The 19,695-nt window shown below is 35.0% G+C and overlaps 1 protein-coding gene across 1 annotated transcript in view; it reads right to left on the bottom strand.

Moving 5' to 3' along the window:
* LOC6036188 (uncharacterized protein DDB_G0283357) overlaps nt 1-19,695 on the bottom strand; it is a 196,758-nt gene that overhangs the window by 68,861 nt on the left and 108,202 nt on the right. The window contains 1 exon segment of the mRNA XM_038260663.1: nt 3,079-3,679. Within this exon segment, the coding sequence (XP_038116591.1) occupies nt 3,079-3,167 (89 nt within the window). The 5' untranslated portion in view covers nt 3,168-3,679.

Below are 19,695 nucleotides of genomic sequence, written 5' to 3'. Positions count from 1 at the left end.
TGTCTTTGACTTCACGTCAAAAATAAAATACGACTAGTTGAACATTTTAAGGTATAAATTTACCTCTATTCTAAAGTAATTTTACCTACACAAGGCAGTTGCAAAAATGTCTCAAAGTTTATGTTCGATATACTGCCGTTCTACGCATAATTGTCCCATGTCATTTTTGGACGATTCTGACTTTCTATCAATTTTAAGTTAAGTTTTACGTATACTTTCAGAAAAAAACACATAAAATTTAGTACTTTGTTCAGAAAATCATTGAAAACAACAGCAAGTCTGTTTGTCCCATCGTTGAAATTCTACGCATAATTGTCCCACCAAGTATTTTCTATCACAAAATCATGAGTTTTATGAAGTATTTTATCTTGTTTACCTGTTTACCTTCAAGAGGATTACAAATAAGGGTGTTAAAATGTTAACCGGGGTGATTAGGGACATATAGGGTGGATGGGGACCCACGGGACAATTATGCGTAGAAACACAGAAAACGGTTGAAAAATTTCAATCGCGTTTTTATCAGTTGCCGTTTTTGAACATGGGACAATTATGCGTAGAACGGCAGAATAGGTCTGAACAATCGGGGGGCAAAAAAAAATTTTTTTTTCAAAAAACTTCAAATTTTTTATGGAAATAGATGTTAAATCAACTGAAAACAGTTCGAAATGCATTTTCCGGGTTTTAAAATCATATTTAGCATGTCTGAGATAATTTTTAATGTTACACCTAAAATTGTATTATTACAAATTTTCTGCGGGAAATATTACATCAGAGTACGGTGACAGATTGAAATGAAGTGAAATTTTTATCAGTTTCTGACGAATTTCACATTCTAACACAATCCAAAAATCAATTTTTCGAGACAAAATTTTTAACACAATATTTTAGTTAAAATATATTAACTCAAACAAGTGGTGAATATTAACTATTCAAAATTCAACTTTTTTATTATGTACGACTGGATTTTTTTTCCTGAATATGTGTAGAAGAAAAGGTGTACTTATTCCCAGATGTGATTTTATCTTAGAAAATGTGTTAAATTACTGACAACGCAATGTATTATTTAACTTATTCGACTACAATTTCGGCAACATTACCTCATAAAAGACATCCCCCAAAATACTTTTTTTCTTGTATAGTGCAACCAGATCAATGTACACAGAAAAAAAGTTTAATTTTGTGAGGGAGAGAGTTGGATATTGCATGCTGTGGGATGTTTTTTGCCTCAACTTCCGTGGAATTTGTGAAATTATACATAATAAGATGTTATTGCACATACCTTTTATGTTTATATTACACTTTTACTGGCACAACATCTGTCCTCTTTCCCCGATGGAAATAAAAATGCTGCTTTGTGTGCCGGTAAACATTCCTTTTTACAAAAGTTTTAAAATAGTATTAACGGTGCACATCAACCAGAGCTTTTGCACCCACATTTTTGTTACAGAAATTTTAGTATCTTCAAAACTACAAGTACTATCGAAATATTTTTTTATTCATCCCCTTAAGAACTGTCCATAAAGTAATTTACAACAATGATTGAATAATTTTACAGTCCCATTATTGCAGGATTGGGTCCGTAGGTTTGACAATTTTGGAATAAGAAGACAACAACTTCCTTCGTTGCTGTGCACCCTTAAAAGAATATACATTTTTTAATTGTAATTGTCCTTAGAAGTATGCAAGTATATTTGATCAATATTTTTTTGATTGAATTTGAATTACTTTGAATTCATAAAATTGTATGTTTAAATAATATACTTTTTCATGAGTTTTTTTTTTAAATGTTAGCACTCGAATAATTAGCATTTAGAAATCTCCTTTTTGCAGACAATTAAAAAAATAACCGAAGTTTTTTTTGTTTTGAATGAGTGCATCTTTTATGTCAGCAAAATGTGTAATTTTACCACTTTGCTGGTGTAATGTCGCTTTTTCAGTCTTAATTGAGTTAAAATTACAAAATAAAATATGTAATATTCAACCTTTTAAAGTAACACCTTCCAAATTTACAAAAAAAAATGCTGTGTGTTCCTCCATAGCTCGAAAATTAGCGGACTGAATTTTCTTCGTGCCAAATTCGGCGAAAGAGACAAAAACACACGTCTTTCCGCTCCATTTTCTGGACAACAATTTGACGTTTAATGCAAAACAATACAATCATATAGGTACACACAAAACAGGAAACCAAGGCTTGTTACACAAAAGGTGCACAGAAAAGAAAATGTGAAACGGAAAAAATGAATTACATGTAAACTCAGTTGATGTAAACTTGAGATTCAACGTAAACGGTTGAGTTTCACGTAAAATCATATTTTTATTTCATTTATGACGTGCAAAAGTATTACATCATAAATGATGTAACATTCGGAAATATTTTTTTAGTGTGTATTTTTAAAGATTTCAATGAATGAACAATTAAGTAAATTTGTGAACCTGAGAAAAAAAAAATGGTAAAGATTCAAAAATGCATTTCTCTTAGAATAATTAATGGAATTTAATATATTATTTAAAAACGCAGATTTTTGAATTGTTGAACATCATTCTGATATGTATTTATAAACATAATTTTGCAATTAAATGTTTATTTATTAAGGGGTTACATACATGTAAATCGGCAAAAATTGCAGAGGTTGGTATGAGCACACATTTTAACTTTTTTCTAAATCTGTTTTGAGGGCATTGAAATATAAATTTTTATCTGAATAAACTTGAAGATATTTGGTTGAATCATTGCTGATATATAGCTATTTGAAGGTAGCAGTTTCAAAAAACGGATGCCACGATATCTCAACACTGCGTTGACCAAATCGGCTCAAAATGTTGGTGCAGACTCGGTGTTTCGAGAAAAACGCTCAAAAAATTTGACAGTCCGCTTTGCACATGGCAAAATTTTGAATTTAGATCGCCTCTAGCTCAGTTTATTCAAGAACTATCTTCATGAAATTTTCAGGAGTGATTGAAAATCAACTTTTTAGTGAATTCAATATTCTTTTGGTTATGTGATTTTTTTTTAATTTCTTACATGTATGTAACCCCTTAAACTGATCTTTAACGTCAATTGTATTGTTCAATTCTTACCTGCTGTTGCCACTTTTGTTCTTATTCCCTTTTTTCCTTGGGCGTACAATATGATTTTCCATCCATGATCGCAGTTTGGAACCAAACATTTTTCGGCTCAACCCAACAATTCAAAATTTTTCACCTTTTCAACTTTCCTAACTATATGTTTTCTCAAGATTGGTGAAGCTTTTCACGACAAAAAACACACCCAAGCTGCAAGCAAACTGTGCCGGTTCAATGAACTTGTATCACTTTGTCACTTTGTTAAACAATTGTTCAAACAGGCAGTTCAGAATTTCCCCTTAAATCTTCTTCTTCTTCGTAAATTGTTTCTTCTTTTGCACTCAACCCCCCATAAATATCCTTGCTCGCACTTTTTTCCCGATTAATTTCCCTCCAGCAAGTGTACTAAATATAATACCCGTCGACGATCTTCCTCAAATGTTTTCCCTCTTTCAAGGCACACCAGCACAAAAAAAAGAACGTCCCGGGGACCAAAGGTTGCTGTCCCAAAATGATTTACTGGAAGTGGTTCTCCACCTCTTGGGGCAAAGTAGGCCTCGCCTCGGATGACTAGCAGGCTGGGAAAACAATTTCCCGAAAAGGAATGCCTGGGAACCTGTGAATGAAAAAAAGAGACAGAAAAAATGTGATGAGTTTAAGGAAAAGTTTGCGAGCCTCGCGGCCGAGTTGGGGAGAGGAATTTTTCATTAACAGTAAATAAAAAAAACGAGAAAGATTGAGTTGAACATGTTTAAAAGGTGTCATCAAAGTTTTCCTTGAAGAGTGAAATATTTTTGAAAAGTCCAGTCAAAATTATTTTTTCAGTATTAAAAAACAAACCATCATTATTGAATCGTTAAAGCTGAAATTTTCCAAAGTAATTCCGCCAATGCCAACGCCAACTCCCAGGCGACCAAGTTTGCTTTGACGACCTGAAGTAACGGGCGGAAAAACGGCTAAATAATACGCTTCCAACGCATTAAAAGTAGGCCTCCTCCATTAAAATGTCATGATCTAAGTAAGCAGTAGGGAATTTGGGCACATTAAAGCTGCTGGCAGGTTATGATCCTTTGTTCAACGCTGTATGTTTTGGGTTAGAAATTTAGGAATAACAAAGCCTCAAATTATGACAGTGTAAACTCACAAGTTTGCTTTACGATGGTTGGGATGGACTTGGGAAAGCATTGAGGAAGGTTGGGAAATTAAATATGAGTTCGAGTTATGAACCCGTTTGTAGTATTTGTTTCAGTGGGCGACTCATAATTTAAGATTGCAATGGCAAAAATCAATACTTTGATGAAACTGAACTGAAACTGAACTGAAACTAAACTGAAACTGAACTGTAACTGAACTGAAACTGAACTGAAACTGAACTGAAACTGGACGGAAACTGAACTGAAACTGAACTGAAACTGAACGGAAACTGAACTGAAACTGAACTGAAACTGAACTGAAACTGAACTGAAACTGAACTGAAACTGAACTGAAACTGAACTGAAACTGAACTGAAACTGAACTGAAACTGAACTGAAACTGAACTGAAACTGAACTGAAACTGAACTGAAACTGAACTGAAACTGAACTGAAACTGAACTGAAACTGAACTGAAACTGAACTGAAACTGAACTGAAACTGAACTGAAACTGAACTGAAACTGAACTGAAACTGAACTGAAACTGAACTGAAACTGAACTGAAACTGAACTGAAACTGAACTGAAACTGAACTGAAACTGAACTGAAACTGAACTGAAACTGAACTGAAACTGAAATGAATTTTAACTCAACTCAACTCAACTCAACTCAACTCAACTCAACTCAACTCAACTCAACTCAACTCAACTCAACTCAACTCAACTCAACTCAACTCAACTCAACTCAACTCAACTCAACTCAACTCAACTCAACTCAACTCAACTCAACTCAACTCAACTCAACTCAACTCAACTCAACTCAACTCAACTCAACTCAACTCAACTCAACTCAACTCAACTCAACTCAACTCAACTCAACTCAACTCAACTCAACTCAACTCAACTCAACTCAACTCAACTCAACTCAACTCAACTCAACTCAACTCAACTCAACTCAACTCAACTCAACTCAACTCAACTCAACTCAACTCAACTCAACTCAACTCAACTCAACTCAACTCAACTCAACTCAACTCAACTCAACTCAACTCAACTCAACTCAACTCAACTCAACTCAACTCAACTCAACTCAACTCAACTCAACTCAACTCAATTCAATTCAATGCAATCTAAATGCCTATTAAAAGATCGTTGTGTTCCTCGGGTGGTTAGTTACACCTTCGCTCATTAAATTTTGTCGTCGCGTGTTTTCCAACGCATTTCCGCGCCAACATCATTTTCATCTCGTAGTGACGTTTGTGAAGCCCACTTCAAGTGTCGAGCGCTAGCACACCGGCTAGGTGCTTTGTTTGCCCCGGGGCGAGGCTTTCCAACAAGTTTCCCTGTGCGTTGTTGGTGGGTGGTGCGTCACAGGTTACGCCTCTGTTGACGATGCTTCCTGTTGCACAAGTGCCAGGGCGGAAAATTTGTTTTGCTCAGCTGTTCTCATTTTTTTTGTTAAGGAAAATTAGACTTAATTTAAAATTCATGAAAATATTATATTTTTAAAATTAAAAAAAAAAATGATATTTCTATCTTAATTGTTATTTAAAACTTTTTTGGAACCACTGTCAACCGGACACGTAGCACCAACAAATAGGACCTCTCTTTGCACAGCTAACCGAACCATTTTAATGATGTTTGCCGGGGTCGTCATCGTCGTCGCCGGAATCCCAAACAGCTGCCCTGACAATAAACACCCAGCATCAGTTCCGAAAGGATGCAGCCCCGATCCAACCAGGCGCATCCTCTCCAACTAGATGGCGCTCTGATGGTGGAGATTCTACGGATAATACAAGCTACTAAAGAGCATCTCGTCTAAATTGAAACTGAAATTGGGGAGAAAATGTGCGTTAATAACTCTTATCGGAAGTACTTTCATCTTCATTACCTGGCCGTGGGGAACCAGGAATGCTAAACAGGGACTCTTTGCCCGAGAGCACGGCTGGAGGAAAGGTTCCAGCGAAACGCGCTGAAGTACCTGGAAAAATAATTTAATTTTCCGTTTTTCTCCTTTGGCTGTTCCTTTGCACCCTGAAGTGGGTTAATAATTTAGATGAATAAAGTTAAAAATATAAGAGCGTCCTTTTTCTGTCCACGAGGCAATTTTAGCGGGAAATATTGTTGAGTTTTGGTTCATTGCTAAACAATATGATTATTTATTATATTCAAATGCGAGGTAGTTGACAATTTAAATAAAGGGTACTCATCTCCACTTTTGACCAACAAGTCACAAGCCTCGTTAGACCCTATTTAAACTGCATATTAAATATTTAAACAAGGCTACCGAATCCCTACGCCAACTTCATCTCAAATTTGCATACAATATCATTTCCACCTCTTCCCTTGGGACAACTGTCGAGGTTCATCCCGTCATCATCAGTTTGACTCCCTGAGACTTCAACCCCATCTACCACACCATGCATCGATAGCATTTGTTCTCGCGGTCTTCCGGAACCCGGACGGTCCCGCCCAGAATCTCACATCTACAATGTCTTGTTCAGACACACTAACGTTGCAATCCGGCGTGCGATATCCGCCACACAGAAGAGCAAGTTTCGGCGAAGCTAGTGTTATATTACTAATTCAAATATTCATGAGCGTTGGGTTTCGAACTTTTCGCCAGACACGTCGTCACTGCGATCTCTGCCGTTTGGTGGGAGAGGACGGTGAGATAGATGATGTTCTAGCTCGCCCTTCAACGGTCTCCAAGTCAGTGAGCTGGGAAAACGGCACAGATTAGAAAGATTCTCCATCTTGCTGGGCTGTAGCAGCCGGCTGCGAAGAGGAGAGAAAAACCACAGGAAAGCTTTCGGAGTATTTAAAATTTGCTTCCCAACCATTTTTGTGGCTTCATCCGGTCGTTGATTCTTCCAACCCAAGTCAGTTCTAATCTGCTCAAGTGGAGTGTTTTGTGCATATTGATGAAAAATCTCATAAATCAATATCGTTTGGGGGCCGGGAATGAACGAAGGATGATTGTGAATAAAATACCGCTTTTCCCAGGGATTCCCGGTCTTTGGACGATTCCGGCAGTTGAATGGCTTCTGGAATTTTCGCAGCCAGGAATGTCGGCACTCACGGATGAGAACACATATCCTGGATGGGAAAGTGATTAAGGAGGAATGTTTGCCTCGAGAGCATTCATTTGTCGATGATTGATTGAGCGAGTGGATCTTTGAGCAAGATGTGGAAGACGGGTGGGTGAGCGGGATTGAAAATCCACTGCATCTATAAACTTCAACGAAGAACTCAGTTTTTTTTATTTATTATTAAATTGCGAACCAGGGTTTATAAATATAATTGAAAGTAATGAGTTTAACAGAATGGCTCGTCGTTGTATCATTTTTTAAAGTGATCAAATCCAATCAGAACAAGGATTTTTGTGGAAATTTGTGCGAGAAACCCTACTTTTTTGTATTTTTATTTTGGTATATTTTTTTTAATCACATTGAGAAAACTCTCTTAAACTTTCGCACTAACAGATTGCTGTTATCTTGTTCCTGTCCAAGATACAGCGTCTTCAAGATTGGTCTTAAACATGTTCTATGCTCGAAATTAAAAAATGTTTAATTTTTGTACAATTTGTCTCACTTCAATAATATGTTTACAAAAATATTTGTTTTGTAGACGAGGACAAGTTAAATCTTGAAATCATAAATACTCCTCATTAGAGAAAAGTATAAATCAGTGGTCACCAAACTGCGGCCCGCGAGCTGTTTTAAAAATTACTATGGCATCCAGCCACTTAGAAGTCTTCATGTCAAGTTTACTAATAAAATAATGAACAAGTTTTCTTAATAAAACGATTGAATTACTAGAAATTGAATTAACGCAAAATAACTAAAACTTCTATTTAATTTTTAAAACTAAGATTCTGAATATGATGGTTTTTCAAACAAGTATTTTTGTGTTTAAAAGCACTTTGCCGAAAATGCCGCTAATTTAAAAAAAAATCCTTCATAGCTCTTAACATCAAGTTGGGCTCTGTATAGATCTTCCTCGAAATATCGAAATCAAAATCAATTACATCAAATCATAGCCAAGTTTGAGCTCCATAGATCAAGGGGCAAAGTGGCAAAACGATGCTTAATGCTCTTTATATTGGTTATTTATAGAAACCTCTCTTTTTCTCATTTAAAAACAATATTTCATTAAAACAAAAATAAGCAACCAATAAGCGGTACGAGCTACATAAAACTAAAATCAAACTGACGTATGCAAGATTTTATAATATAATTCATTTTCTTCTTTTATCAGGCAGGAGATATAAATTATATTCATGTTTAGTATAATCTTAGCACCATAATTAATTTGTCTCGGAAACGGACGAAATCAAGTTTTTTTTTTTAAATTTTTGCCAAATTTCCTTTTGAAAAATATTATTGCCACTCAGAGATGCAACTTACTGTGTTATTTCCTGTTTTTGTTGCATAAATATGCTAAAAAAGCTGGAAATAATTTAAATAACTTTCATAATCATAATCCGTTTATAAACCAATTTAAAATAAGGTGTATTTTTTCAATAAAATTTAACCAAAAACAACTAAAAATTTTCAAACAAATAGTGAAAATAAATTAGGACATGGATGATTTGGAAATATGTTTTGCTCTCTCTGGAGTTTGAGGACAAGAGGATTTTTTTCTATTATTTCCTTTCATTATATCCTTATGAAATGTTTTTGATTTGTAACATGACGCTTGACATAATAGTTCTGAAAGATATCCATACCAATAAGACTAAATTAAATGGAAATCTTATTTCATGATAAAATTTTATTTTATTTAAATTTCATGATTGTTTTTGTAATATTGTAACCTTCAATAAAAATTTGAAAAAGAAAAAAAGAATATTTAAAAAACGTAGAACTTATTGATCGGTTAAAAAAATGTCTGAACACTTATCCAATTTCTCTTATTGTTCAAAAATTGAACGCACAAGAATGTTTTCAATATTTTTTCAGAAGCAATAGTTTTTATCACTAACTGCTTGCTTTGTAACATATAACTGGAATATTCATATACTGAAAAAGTAGTTTATGCAACAAGTTGCAAAAAGAATATTTTTTTCAGCACGAGTCGTACATTTATCCAACGAGGTTCACCAAGATGAATAAATACGACGAGTGATGAAAAAATCAAGATTTGAAACATTTTTTGCAATTCCGAAAAACACCCCAGAATTATAAGTCAAATGTCAATGAATCGTTTAAATCTTTTAAGCATCCGTTTCAGTGCTGAAAAGTGGAACTTTTCAGCATTTTTTTTTTGTTTCACGACGGAATTGCAAAATAGTAGTTTATATAACAAGTTGCAAAAAGAGGATTTTTTCAGCACGAGTCGTACATTTATCCAACGAGGTTCACTGAGTTGGATAAATACGAAGAGTGTTGAAAAAAAAAAACAAGTTTTGCAACGAGTTCCATACAACATTTTTTGCAATTCCAAAAAACACACACTGAGTGAAATTTTATGTCATATTTTCATACAAAACAAACCATCCACATTAACGACCCCCGTGTCTTTTGTGGTCTCTATTGCAAGTTTCTGCTGGAACCTAGGAGTCCGAAGGCTTGAATGGGGAGAGCACCCAATCCTCTTTCTACTCCAAGGAACCTTCCACCCCAGTGTTTGAACTGACGACCTTCGGATTGCGAGTCCAACCGCCGCCAGCGATTCCACCGGAGTCAAATTTTCATGTATTTTGTCAATAAATCGTTTAAATCAAAAAATGTTGAAAAGTGTTACTTTTCGAAACAAGTGCTGAAAAGTTAAACTGTTCAGAACTCATTTGAGTGCTGAAAAGTGGAACTTTTCAGCATTTATTTTTAAAAGGGTTACTATTCGATTCTGTTTTTTTGGTACAGAAAAGTAGGCTTTTTTCCGTTAGAGAACGACAAGAAAAGTAAGTAGTTTCACGACGGAATTGCAAAAAAGCCCCTTTTTCAGCCCTTCAATAATGTTTGAAAAAATCTATCAAACATGTTCAACTCTTTCTAAAATATAAAACACAATCTTGATTTCTAAGCAACAACAAAAATTTATCCACATGTTTTAAATTCAAGATCAAAATTTGAAAATAATAGTTTCAAAATTAATTTTAAAAGAATACATAGTTATATGTAGAAAAAGGCTTCAAGCCATTTCAAAACTTCAATCCAAATATGTTTCAACCAACATATGTAAAAAAACGAATTTATGAAATTTGTTTAGTTTAGAGAAAAAAGAATATGTTTTTTTGTTGTACTGTATATTTTTTGATATGTGAATTATTTTTTAATTCGATAATAATTTATTACATTTAAAAATCCAATGCAAAGGTTTGAAGACAAATTTGAACTTACAAACTGCTCAAATTTAACAACTTTAAGAAATTTTGATTTTTATTTTCACATGCGGCCCCCGAATCTGGAGCAAATTGTTAAAATGGCCCGCGGGATTGAGCTGGCTGAGCACCACTAGTTTAAATGGACATTTTGTGACAGCGACAGATTTTTATAATTGATTTCATTTGATTTGTTTTACAACTATTTGAAATCCATGTATATTTCAAGTAATTTTGTTTTTAGTTTACAACTGACGATATCTCGACACCATTTATGAAAAAATGGGTTTTTGAGATATTCGGGCACACGGTAATAATAAAGTCATGCCATCCTGGACAGACGGTAATAACTAAATTCATGCCATTTCAATAACAAACACTGTTAAAATAACAGAAAATGTTATGGAATATTCTTGAAAAATCCATTTTTGAATAAGAGTTTAATAACAGTTTATGTTATCATAACAAAATTTGTTATTGGTTAAAAGCCAAAACAACTTGGGAATAACATTTTTTGTTATGGAAGAATACCGCAAACTGCTATTGGGATGATCGGATTAGTTGTTAAAATAACAAAAAATAATAACAAAGATTTGTTCGAAGAATAACTCAAAATGTTATTATCATGTTATTCCAATAACAATCCCGGGCGGAAAGTGAGTTGGTTGCGATAACTTCGAACTATCTTGGCTTGTTTATTTGCATCTTGCTGTAAACTCCTCGAGTTATGACGACTTTTGAAACCGACTGCGTATCATGGAAAGTATATTCCATGATCATACTGCATTATCTACAGTTGATATTGAGCTGTTAGTGGTAGTTTTTTAGACTTAGCAAAATTTCGAAAATTAAATTTTTTTCAAAAATTTTACCCGAACATCATGAAATGATTATTTTGACTTTGTTTCAAATTTATGCTGGACTTAGCAAAATTTGCAGTCACTGGCCGAATTTTCAATTTCCGATACTTAGAATAATTTTCATGAGCTGATATTTTAAAGTTTGATTTTATTTATGCTGGACTTTGAAATTTTTGCGTATATTTTTTAATTCTTTACTTTTTACAGAAAAAGCATTTTTTTGGGACTTAGAAAATTTTCGGGAGTTTGGAAACATGATAAATTATTTTGATGTTTATTTTCGCTTTGAACCAAAATTTCGGAAAAATCGACGAAATTACAGGAAATTTTTGTCCGATTTTTAAAAAAACATCAGTTTGTTCCTAAAATAATGTCCCTAACAAAACGTCTTCATTGAAATTTTGAAATTCGAAAGTTGGTTTTTAATAATTATTGATATACCCCCTACAAAAATCGTTCCGGCACTTAGAAAATTTACGGGATCCGTATCACGACAAGATTTTCGGTAGAATTTATTTGATTTTTTGGACTTAGCAAAATTTTGGCTTTTGGCCAGTAAAATTTCGGAAAAATCGTCGAAATTACAGGAAATTTTCGTCCGATTTTAACAAAAACATCAGTTTGTTCCTAAAATAATGTCCCTAACAAAACGACTTCATTGAAATTTTGAAATTCGAAAGTTGGTTTTTAATAATTATTGATATACTCCCTACAAAAATCGTTCCGGCACTTAGAAAATTTACGGGATCCGTATCAGGACAAGATTTTCGGTAGAATTTATTTGATTTTTTGGACTTAGCAAAATTTTGACTTTTGGCCAGTAAAATTTCGGAAAAATCGTCGAAATTACAGGAAATTTTCGTCCGATTTTTACAAAAACATCAGTTTGTTCCTAAAATAATGTCCCTAACAAAACGACTTCATTGAAATTTTGAAATTCGAAAGTTGGTTTTTAATAATTATTGATATACTCCCTACAAAAATCGTTCCGGCACTTAGAAAATTTACGGGATCCGTATCAGGACAAGATTTTCGGTAGAATTTATTTGATTTTTTGGACTTAGCAAAATTTTGACTTTTGGCCAGTAAAATTTCGGAAAAATCGTCGAAATTACAGGAAATTTTCGTCCGATTTTTACAAAAACATCAGTTTGTTCCTAAAATAATGTCCCTAACAAAACGACTTCATTGAAATTTTGAAATTCGAAAGTTGGTTTTTAATAATTATTGATATACTCCCTACAAAAATCGTTCCGGCACTTAGAAAATTTACGGGATCCGTATCAGGACAAGATTTTCGGTAGAATTTATTTGATTTTTTGGACTTAGCAAAATTTTGACTTTTGGCCAGTAAAATTTCGGAAAAATCGTCGAAATTACAGGAAATTTTCGTCCGATTTTTACAAAAACATCAGTTTGTTCCTAAAATGTCCCAAACAAAACGTCTTCATTGAAATTTTGAAATTCGAAAGTTGGGTTTTAATAATTATTGATACCCCCTACAAAAATCGTTCCGGCACTTAGAAAATTTACGGGATCAGTATCACGATAAGATTTTTGGTAGACTTTTTTAGATTTTCAGGACTTTGCGAAATTTTTGCTCTCAGCCAGTTGAATATTTTTCAACATTTTGAAAAATTATTTTGATAAGAAACATTACCAGGTTTTTTGGAATTTTACTGTGGATTTTTGGACTTATGCAATTTTAGGAATATTTTCATAAACTGTTATTTTTTAATTTTAAAAAAATGGAATATAGAGACTTTGGATTTTTCGTGATTTGGAAAATTATTGTGACATTTTGGCAATTCAACGCTTTCTCTACAATTTTTTAATGAGTTTTTAAAGTAAAATAATTTTTCAACTTTGAAAAATCTTGTTTTGATGTAAGTGCGTATATTCCTGCAATATTACTCATATTTGTGAAGAGGAAGAAGGGGAGAGGGGGGTCTGAATTGTGGCGGGGTGCATTAAAAACCAATAAAATTATTTTTGGGATCAAAATCTACTTTATGAACTTGATATGATTTTTGGAAGATTTCAGTTGTTTGCTACTATAAACTCAACTTGATGTGGCATTGTTGGTCAAATAAACTCAACAAGATTTTTCGCAGATACGTCTCGAACAATTTATGTTCGTGGCCATGTTCGGTTATCTCTTAACCATACCCTGGGGTGAACTTGACTTGTTCGTGTTTTTACGAACATGGGTAGTGTTGCGTATAAACGCAGAGTGACGCACCCCTCGGACACTGCTGCTGAAGATCTTTGTGTTCCGTTCTATTGTGTGTGCTTGCAACTCTCGGTGCCCGTGCTACTGCTCAAAGTAGAATCAAATAAAAACAACAATTCGAAGCGAGCGGTAGTGCGGGCGCAGCTGATGGATTAATTATCCTGGCCTCAGCTGCGTAAAACACCGAAGTTGTAAGTAATTGTAATTTTGTGAATATTTGTGTATTTTAATTGTAATAAATTTTACAGTTTCAACGTGCCTAAATTAAGGACTTTTTCTTCGGGCCGTTCGAGAACCCGGTGCCCGGTTCTCCCGACTTTCGCCGTTCGCAACATTGAAAAACTTCGGCGAACATTGCGAAATCGGTGACCACGGAACCACGGAGCAGGATGCAGATGTGCGTGAAAGCCGAAATCAATTCCATCCGGACGGAGCAACGGTGAAGCAAGCTGATCGAAGGAAAAAGATGGCGGACGATGAGGCGTCCAAAAGGAGGTTCAACGGGCAGGACTGCACGTCACCCTGGTCGCTTCTTCTCATCCGTCATCTCCACGTCAGCAGCTTACAAACGGAGGCCCGGCGGAGGAACGTTTCGGGACTGTGTTCACGGCCGACAGCTAGCGGGTCTGCGCTGCGCCGAATGTGGTTCGTGTGGGATCCGTCAAGGTGCATTCGTCATGAATAGGAGCGAGGGGGCAGACACTGGTGGCAGCAACAGCAGAGCAACTGAAGAGCGACATAATGGACATCGCTAGTAAGTTCAACTCATGCAACGACGACCCAGTTCAGCAGCTCCGGAACGCGCCACTGGTAGTTGTGAAAAACTCCAACTTCAACGAAGCAGGAGTGTTACGGGGGGGAGTGTTGCGTATAAACGCAGAGTGACGCACCCCTCGGACACTGCTGCTGAAGATCTTTGTGTTCCGTTCTATTGTGTGTGCTTGCAACTCTCGGTGCCCGTGCTACTGCTCAAAGTAGAATCAAATAAAAACAACAATTCGAAGCGAGCGGTAGTGCGGGCGCAGCTGATGGATTAATTATCCTGGCCTCAGCTGCGTAAAACACCGAAGTTGTAAGTAATTGTAATTTTGTGAATATTTGTGTATTTTAATTGTAATAAATTTTACAGTTTCAACGTGCCTAAATTAAGGACTTTTTCTTTGGGCCGTTCGAGAACCCGGTGCCCGGTTCTCCCGACTTTCGCCGTTCGCAACAGGTAGATTTTTCCAAGATGCAACTTTCTGCCCGGGATCCAATAACAAAAAAATCATAACGACGAATAACAAATCCTGTTATAAATAACATGAAATGTTATTGGCCTTGTATTTTCAAACATCAAAAAATGTTATTCCAAAGTTATTACCGTCTGCTCGGGATTTCAACAACAAATACTGTTAGAATAACAGAAACTTCTTGAAAAATCAATTTTTGCATAAGGGTATAATAACAGTTTATGTTATCATAACAATATTTGTCATTGGTCTGATATTGGTTGAAAGCCAAAACAATTCTGGAATAATATTTTTTCATGGAAAAATACCTTTAACTGTTACTAGGGTGATAGGATTAATTGTTAAAATAACAAAAAATAATAACAAAGATTTGTTCGAAGAATAACTAGAAATTTGATAAGTCTGTTATTACAATTACAAAACAGTAATAAAAAAATCACCACGATGAATAAAAATCATGTCATAAATAACATAAAATGTTAGTAGCCTAGTATTTTCAATTATAAAAAAACCCAAGTTATTTCCATCTGCTAAGGTATCAACAGAATGCCTACCTGAAAAGAGACCAAAACAGCATTCATTCAATACATGATTGCTGAGTTTAAAATAGTTTGTCTTTAAAACATTGAAAATCTAATAAATAGCTGCCGAGATACTGCCAGTAAAAAAATAACGCTTTCTATCTCTCTTTACAGCTTTTTTGCTTTAACTTGAAAATTTCAAAGAAAACACCTCAATATTTTTGGAAAAAGATAAAAAAAATACAGCAACTAACAATTAAAAATGGGATAAATCTCAAGAAGCAAACTAGTTAAACCATAGTTTCTACAACTGAATGTCTGATAAAAACTGTCATACAAAGGTTTCTAAAACAGTTGTGCACACATTTTAAAAATAAATATTGATTCGGGAAAAACTGAGAGAGTAAACATAAAGAAAAGCATAACGATATCTTACTGAGGGTACATTTTCAAATTGAAACAAACAGAACTTTACCAGAGCACGAAAAGACACACAAACACGTTCATGTTCTCCAATTTCCACCCTGCCTGTCACGGAGAGGTGTGCCACGTAAACCCCAACCCACGTTGGCATTCGCATCAGCTCGACTTACATCCTCGAGGGCTAAACGCTTTTCATTCAATTTTCCTCTGGCAACCAGCAGAAAAAAAGTGAAAAAGTGCTAACGAGCGTCAAAAATGCTCACGCAAACCGTGCGCTTCTCTCAATTCCACAAAGACTTCAAAAAGCCAAGAGGATTTTTCGAAAAGAGAGCAGCAATGTGGGAATGTTTCTGCAGAGGGAGGAGGGGGAGTTTACAAGAAATTTGCTGAGCGAAAAAATGCCATGCAATCTGAACGTAATAACCGCAAAAGAGACTGGAGCGCTTGCTGAACTTTATATTCCAAACAGGTAGCACAAGCTTCTGGTTATGACGAATAGAGTCGTGTTACATGTTATGTCAACAGTTCATTTTAACAGATAAGATCATTGTTTTGTGTTTCTTTGTGTTACCCTTGATTATTTGAAACGAAAGTTTAGCCTCTTTCCTATATATTTTTGATAATTACAATTAAAAACTCGCGTCAAAACTAAATCAAACCCCAAGTAAAAATTACAACAATCCATCCTTAGTGCAAAATCACAAGTAAATGGTGAAAGCTAAAAATAGCAGCAATTACCAGCTAAATTGCACTACTGTACTAATGATGATCCTTTCAAAGAACGACGTTGTTCACTATTAATGATCCTACCTAATTACTACTATACCAAGAACTTTTTTCTCACGTCAAATTTGAAGTTTTCCCGAGAGCTACAGTAATTAATTCATTTATTCACTGTCAAATTATACCACGTCATCCGATAGCTGCTGTCTCATCACATTAATATCATTTACTCATTCATAAATCGCTCAACATTTTATGAGCTCGTTTTTTTTCGCGACAACGAATACTATCGAACTTTTTTCATTACTTCAGCTTGGCGGAAAAGTTGAAATGAGTCTGTAATTAATTCGCAAATCTTCACATAAGTAGCATCGCGATGTCTCCTCAAAAAGTGAAAGAAAAATTAAACTTGACGTGTTCAACTTTTTTCTCATCCTCTGTGACTCGTAAGTAAGGAGGAGCTTTCTTTAATCATCTTTGCCAGTTGCCTTGGCGTAATGAGAGCAGCTTATTCCCGGGAAAACTCTTGTTGATCCTGATTTTACAAGCAGCCCCCACAAACCGCGAGGGAAAGCCTTTTCCCGGGAAAAGGTATGGTTTTTCTCCTCTGCTCTGCAACGAGGTTTTATATGCAAACATTGTGTTTTTTTTACGACGGCAAGGAAAAGTTGACTTGATAGGGTGGTTTGAATATTACGCTTAATATTTGTTTACCTCACATTTTTGTACAAACTTGCTAAGTTGAATTAGCACAGTTTAACTAAGTCAAAATATGGACCACCCTACAAACAAATCTTTTTCCGGGAAATTTGCTGCTTTTGATGATGATGGAAAACTTTTTTTTCCTAGCTCAGAAAGAGTATTTTTGGAAGTCGCTTTCGCGTGAGTTTCTCCAACAATAACTGCCTTGTTTGGTGGGAATTAGAAGGCATTCTAGGTGGTAACGCGGTGAAATGATACAGTTTTCCCGATAGATGCTTTCAGTCACTTTTTTTCTACATAATTTATATAGTCTCACTGTCTGACGAGGAAAAACTTTTGTGAGCTAAATTAGGCATATGCTTATTGATTGACTTCCCAGATTAGAAATCGTTGCAATGAGTTGAAAACTTTGCTCGGAATTGTTTTTTTTTTTCATTTATTTTGGTATAAATGATAGCTGAGCAGTAGGCCGTCCCAAAAAAATGAAAAAGTTGTCAAATCTTTGGTTTCGTGTACGAGTGAAGCAATAAAGTTTGAGTTTTCAACTCTACGCTCCGCGGTTTCAATTCTCTCCGGAACTAGCCAGAGTGATCCGAACCCATCCGGTTCTGTACATTTTAGAATGATAGATTCGGATGTCAGGAACAATGTTTTCATACAACAAAAAAATCCCAAAAATGGTTTAAAACTCGCGGCGGAGCTTGAATGAAAAAAGTGCATTTTTTTAGTATTTTTCAGAAATGCGCGTAACAATCATACTAAAGTCATTCAAATTTGGTCGCCTTGGGCTTCAAGTTATAGTTTAATGTCCCCTGAACAAATTACTGTACAGACATGATCCATAAAAGCTTGTGTTTGGGCATAGCAGGGCGTTTTAGGAGGAAAAATGTGTATTTTTTAGCTTAAAAATGTCAAAAATCACTCCCCAAAACGAGCCAAAAAAATTTGCAGCCAAAACTAATGCATTAATGCTTATAGGAAATTTTACGGAGATCATTTTGCTTTTTTAACATTCAATTTATGTCCACGCAAAGCCGAGATATTGGCATTTTGGTAAACAAAAAGTGACGAATTTTCAAAATTCTTAGTATATGAGCGTTTTTAGCATAAAACATGGGCTACTATGATTACAAACGAGAAGGCATATATTTTGGATATTTTTATTTTGATCGCTCAAAAACGATATTTGTTAATAACATTTTATGAAAAAATTACATTTTCTCACAATGTGACGTTCTTTTAGCTAAAAAATACACATTTTTCCTCCTAAAACGCCCTGCTATGCCCAAACACAAGCTTTTATGGATCATGTCTGTACAGTAATTTGTTCAGGGGACATTAAACTATAACTTGAAGCCCAAGGCGACCAAATTTGAATGACTTTAGTATGATTGTTACGCGCATTTCTGAAAAATACTCGAAAAATGCACTTTTTTCATTCAAGCTCCGCGCGCGAGTTTTAAACCATTTTTGGGATTTTTTTGTTGTATGAAAACATTGTTCCTGACATCCGAATCTATCATTCTAGGGGTGAGCACCAAAGATTTGACAACTTTTCATTTTTTTGGGACGGCCTACTGAGCAGTCCTCTATGAAATCGATGTTTTTATTATTTTAATTTTTGTATTTTTTAATCGGGTTGAAACTTTTTGGTACCTTTGGAATGCCCAAAGAAGCCAGTTTGCATCATTAGTTTGTCCATTTAATTTTCCATTAAAATTTGACAGCTGTACATACAAAAAAGATGTATGAAAATTCATCAGATTTGACTAAAAGTATAAACATACCAATATTTGAAAAATTTACACCTATTTCCCTCCCATGAACACTCAGGTTTATATCTCAAGAAGTGCGAACATAACACTGTCAACCATCGTGGTTCCTCTTCTTAAAACCACTACATTTTGTGGTCCATCGACCACCACTTCATCTTAACGACGCCGACACTACCCACAATCACTCACTCACCCACAAATTCAACATAGTGGAAATAAATTTCCCCCGGGACTTCCAAAGATAGACATACGCACATGGCGAGCGACCATTGCCATTTTGTCAAGTGAGTGTCCTTTTTGAGGATTTTACGCAGCAAATAGTTTTTTTTTTCTATTCTTTAAATGTTGTTTGTTAAAATTACGTTATAAAAATGTTTAAAAAATAAAAAAAGCTCAAGTATTTTTTTTACTGTGATAAATTGTCTCAAGTGGGATGGGAAGATAACTGTTTGCATTTCGGTATCAAGTGCCAAAAATGGTGACGGTTGTACACATGTTCTTCTTGCTATCATTTCTTCCAGAGAACTCCCCAATTTCATGGGATTTCTCGAACTTTAGTACATGAGGGTGAAATTGTGTGTTTCTGTGAGGGTACAAGTGTGAAAATATCAACTTCTAATATCACGTGACCAGCTAGGGTGAGTGTCCTAAAATTTGTCTTTGTTACATTAAAAAAAAAGAAATAGAAATAGGGCCAAAATAGGTCC

The sequence above is a fragment of the Culex quinquefasciatus genome, chromosome 3 (assembly GCF_015732765.1).
Source record: "Culex quinquefasciatus strain JHB chromosome 3, VPISU_Cqui_1.0_pri_paternal, whole genome shotgun sequence".
NCBI classification, from domain to species: Eukaryota; Metazoa; Arthropoda; class Insecta; order Diptera; family Culicidae; genus Culex; species Culex quinquefasciatus.
This window is presented reverse-complemented; position numbering and strand designations above follow the sequence as displayed.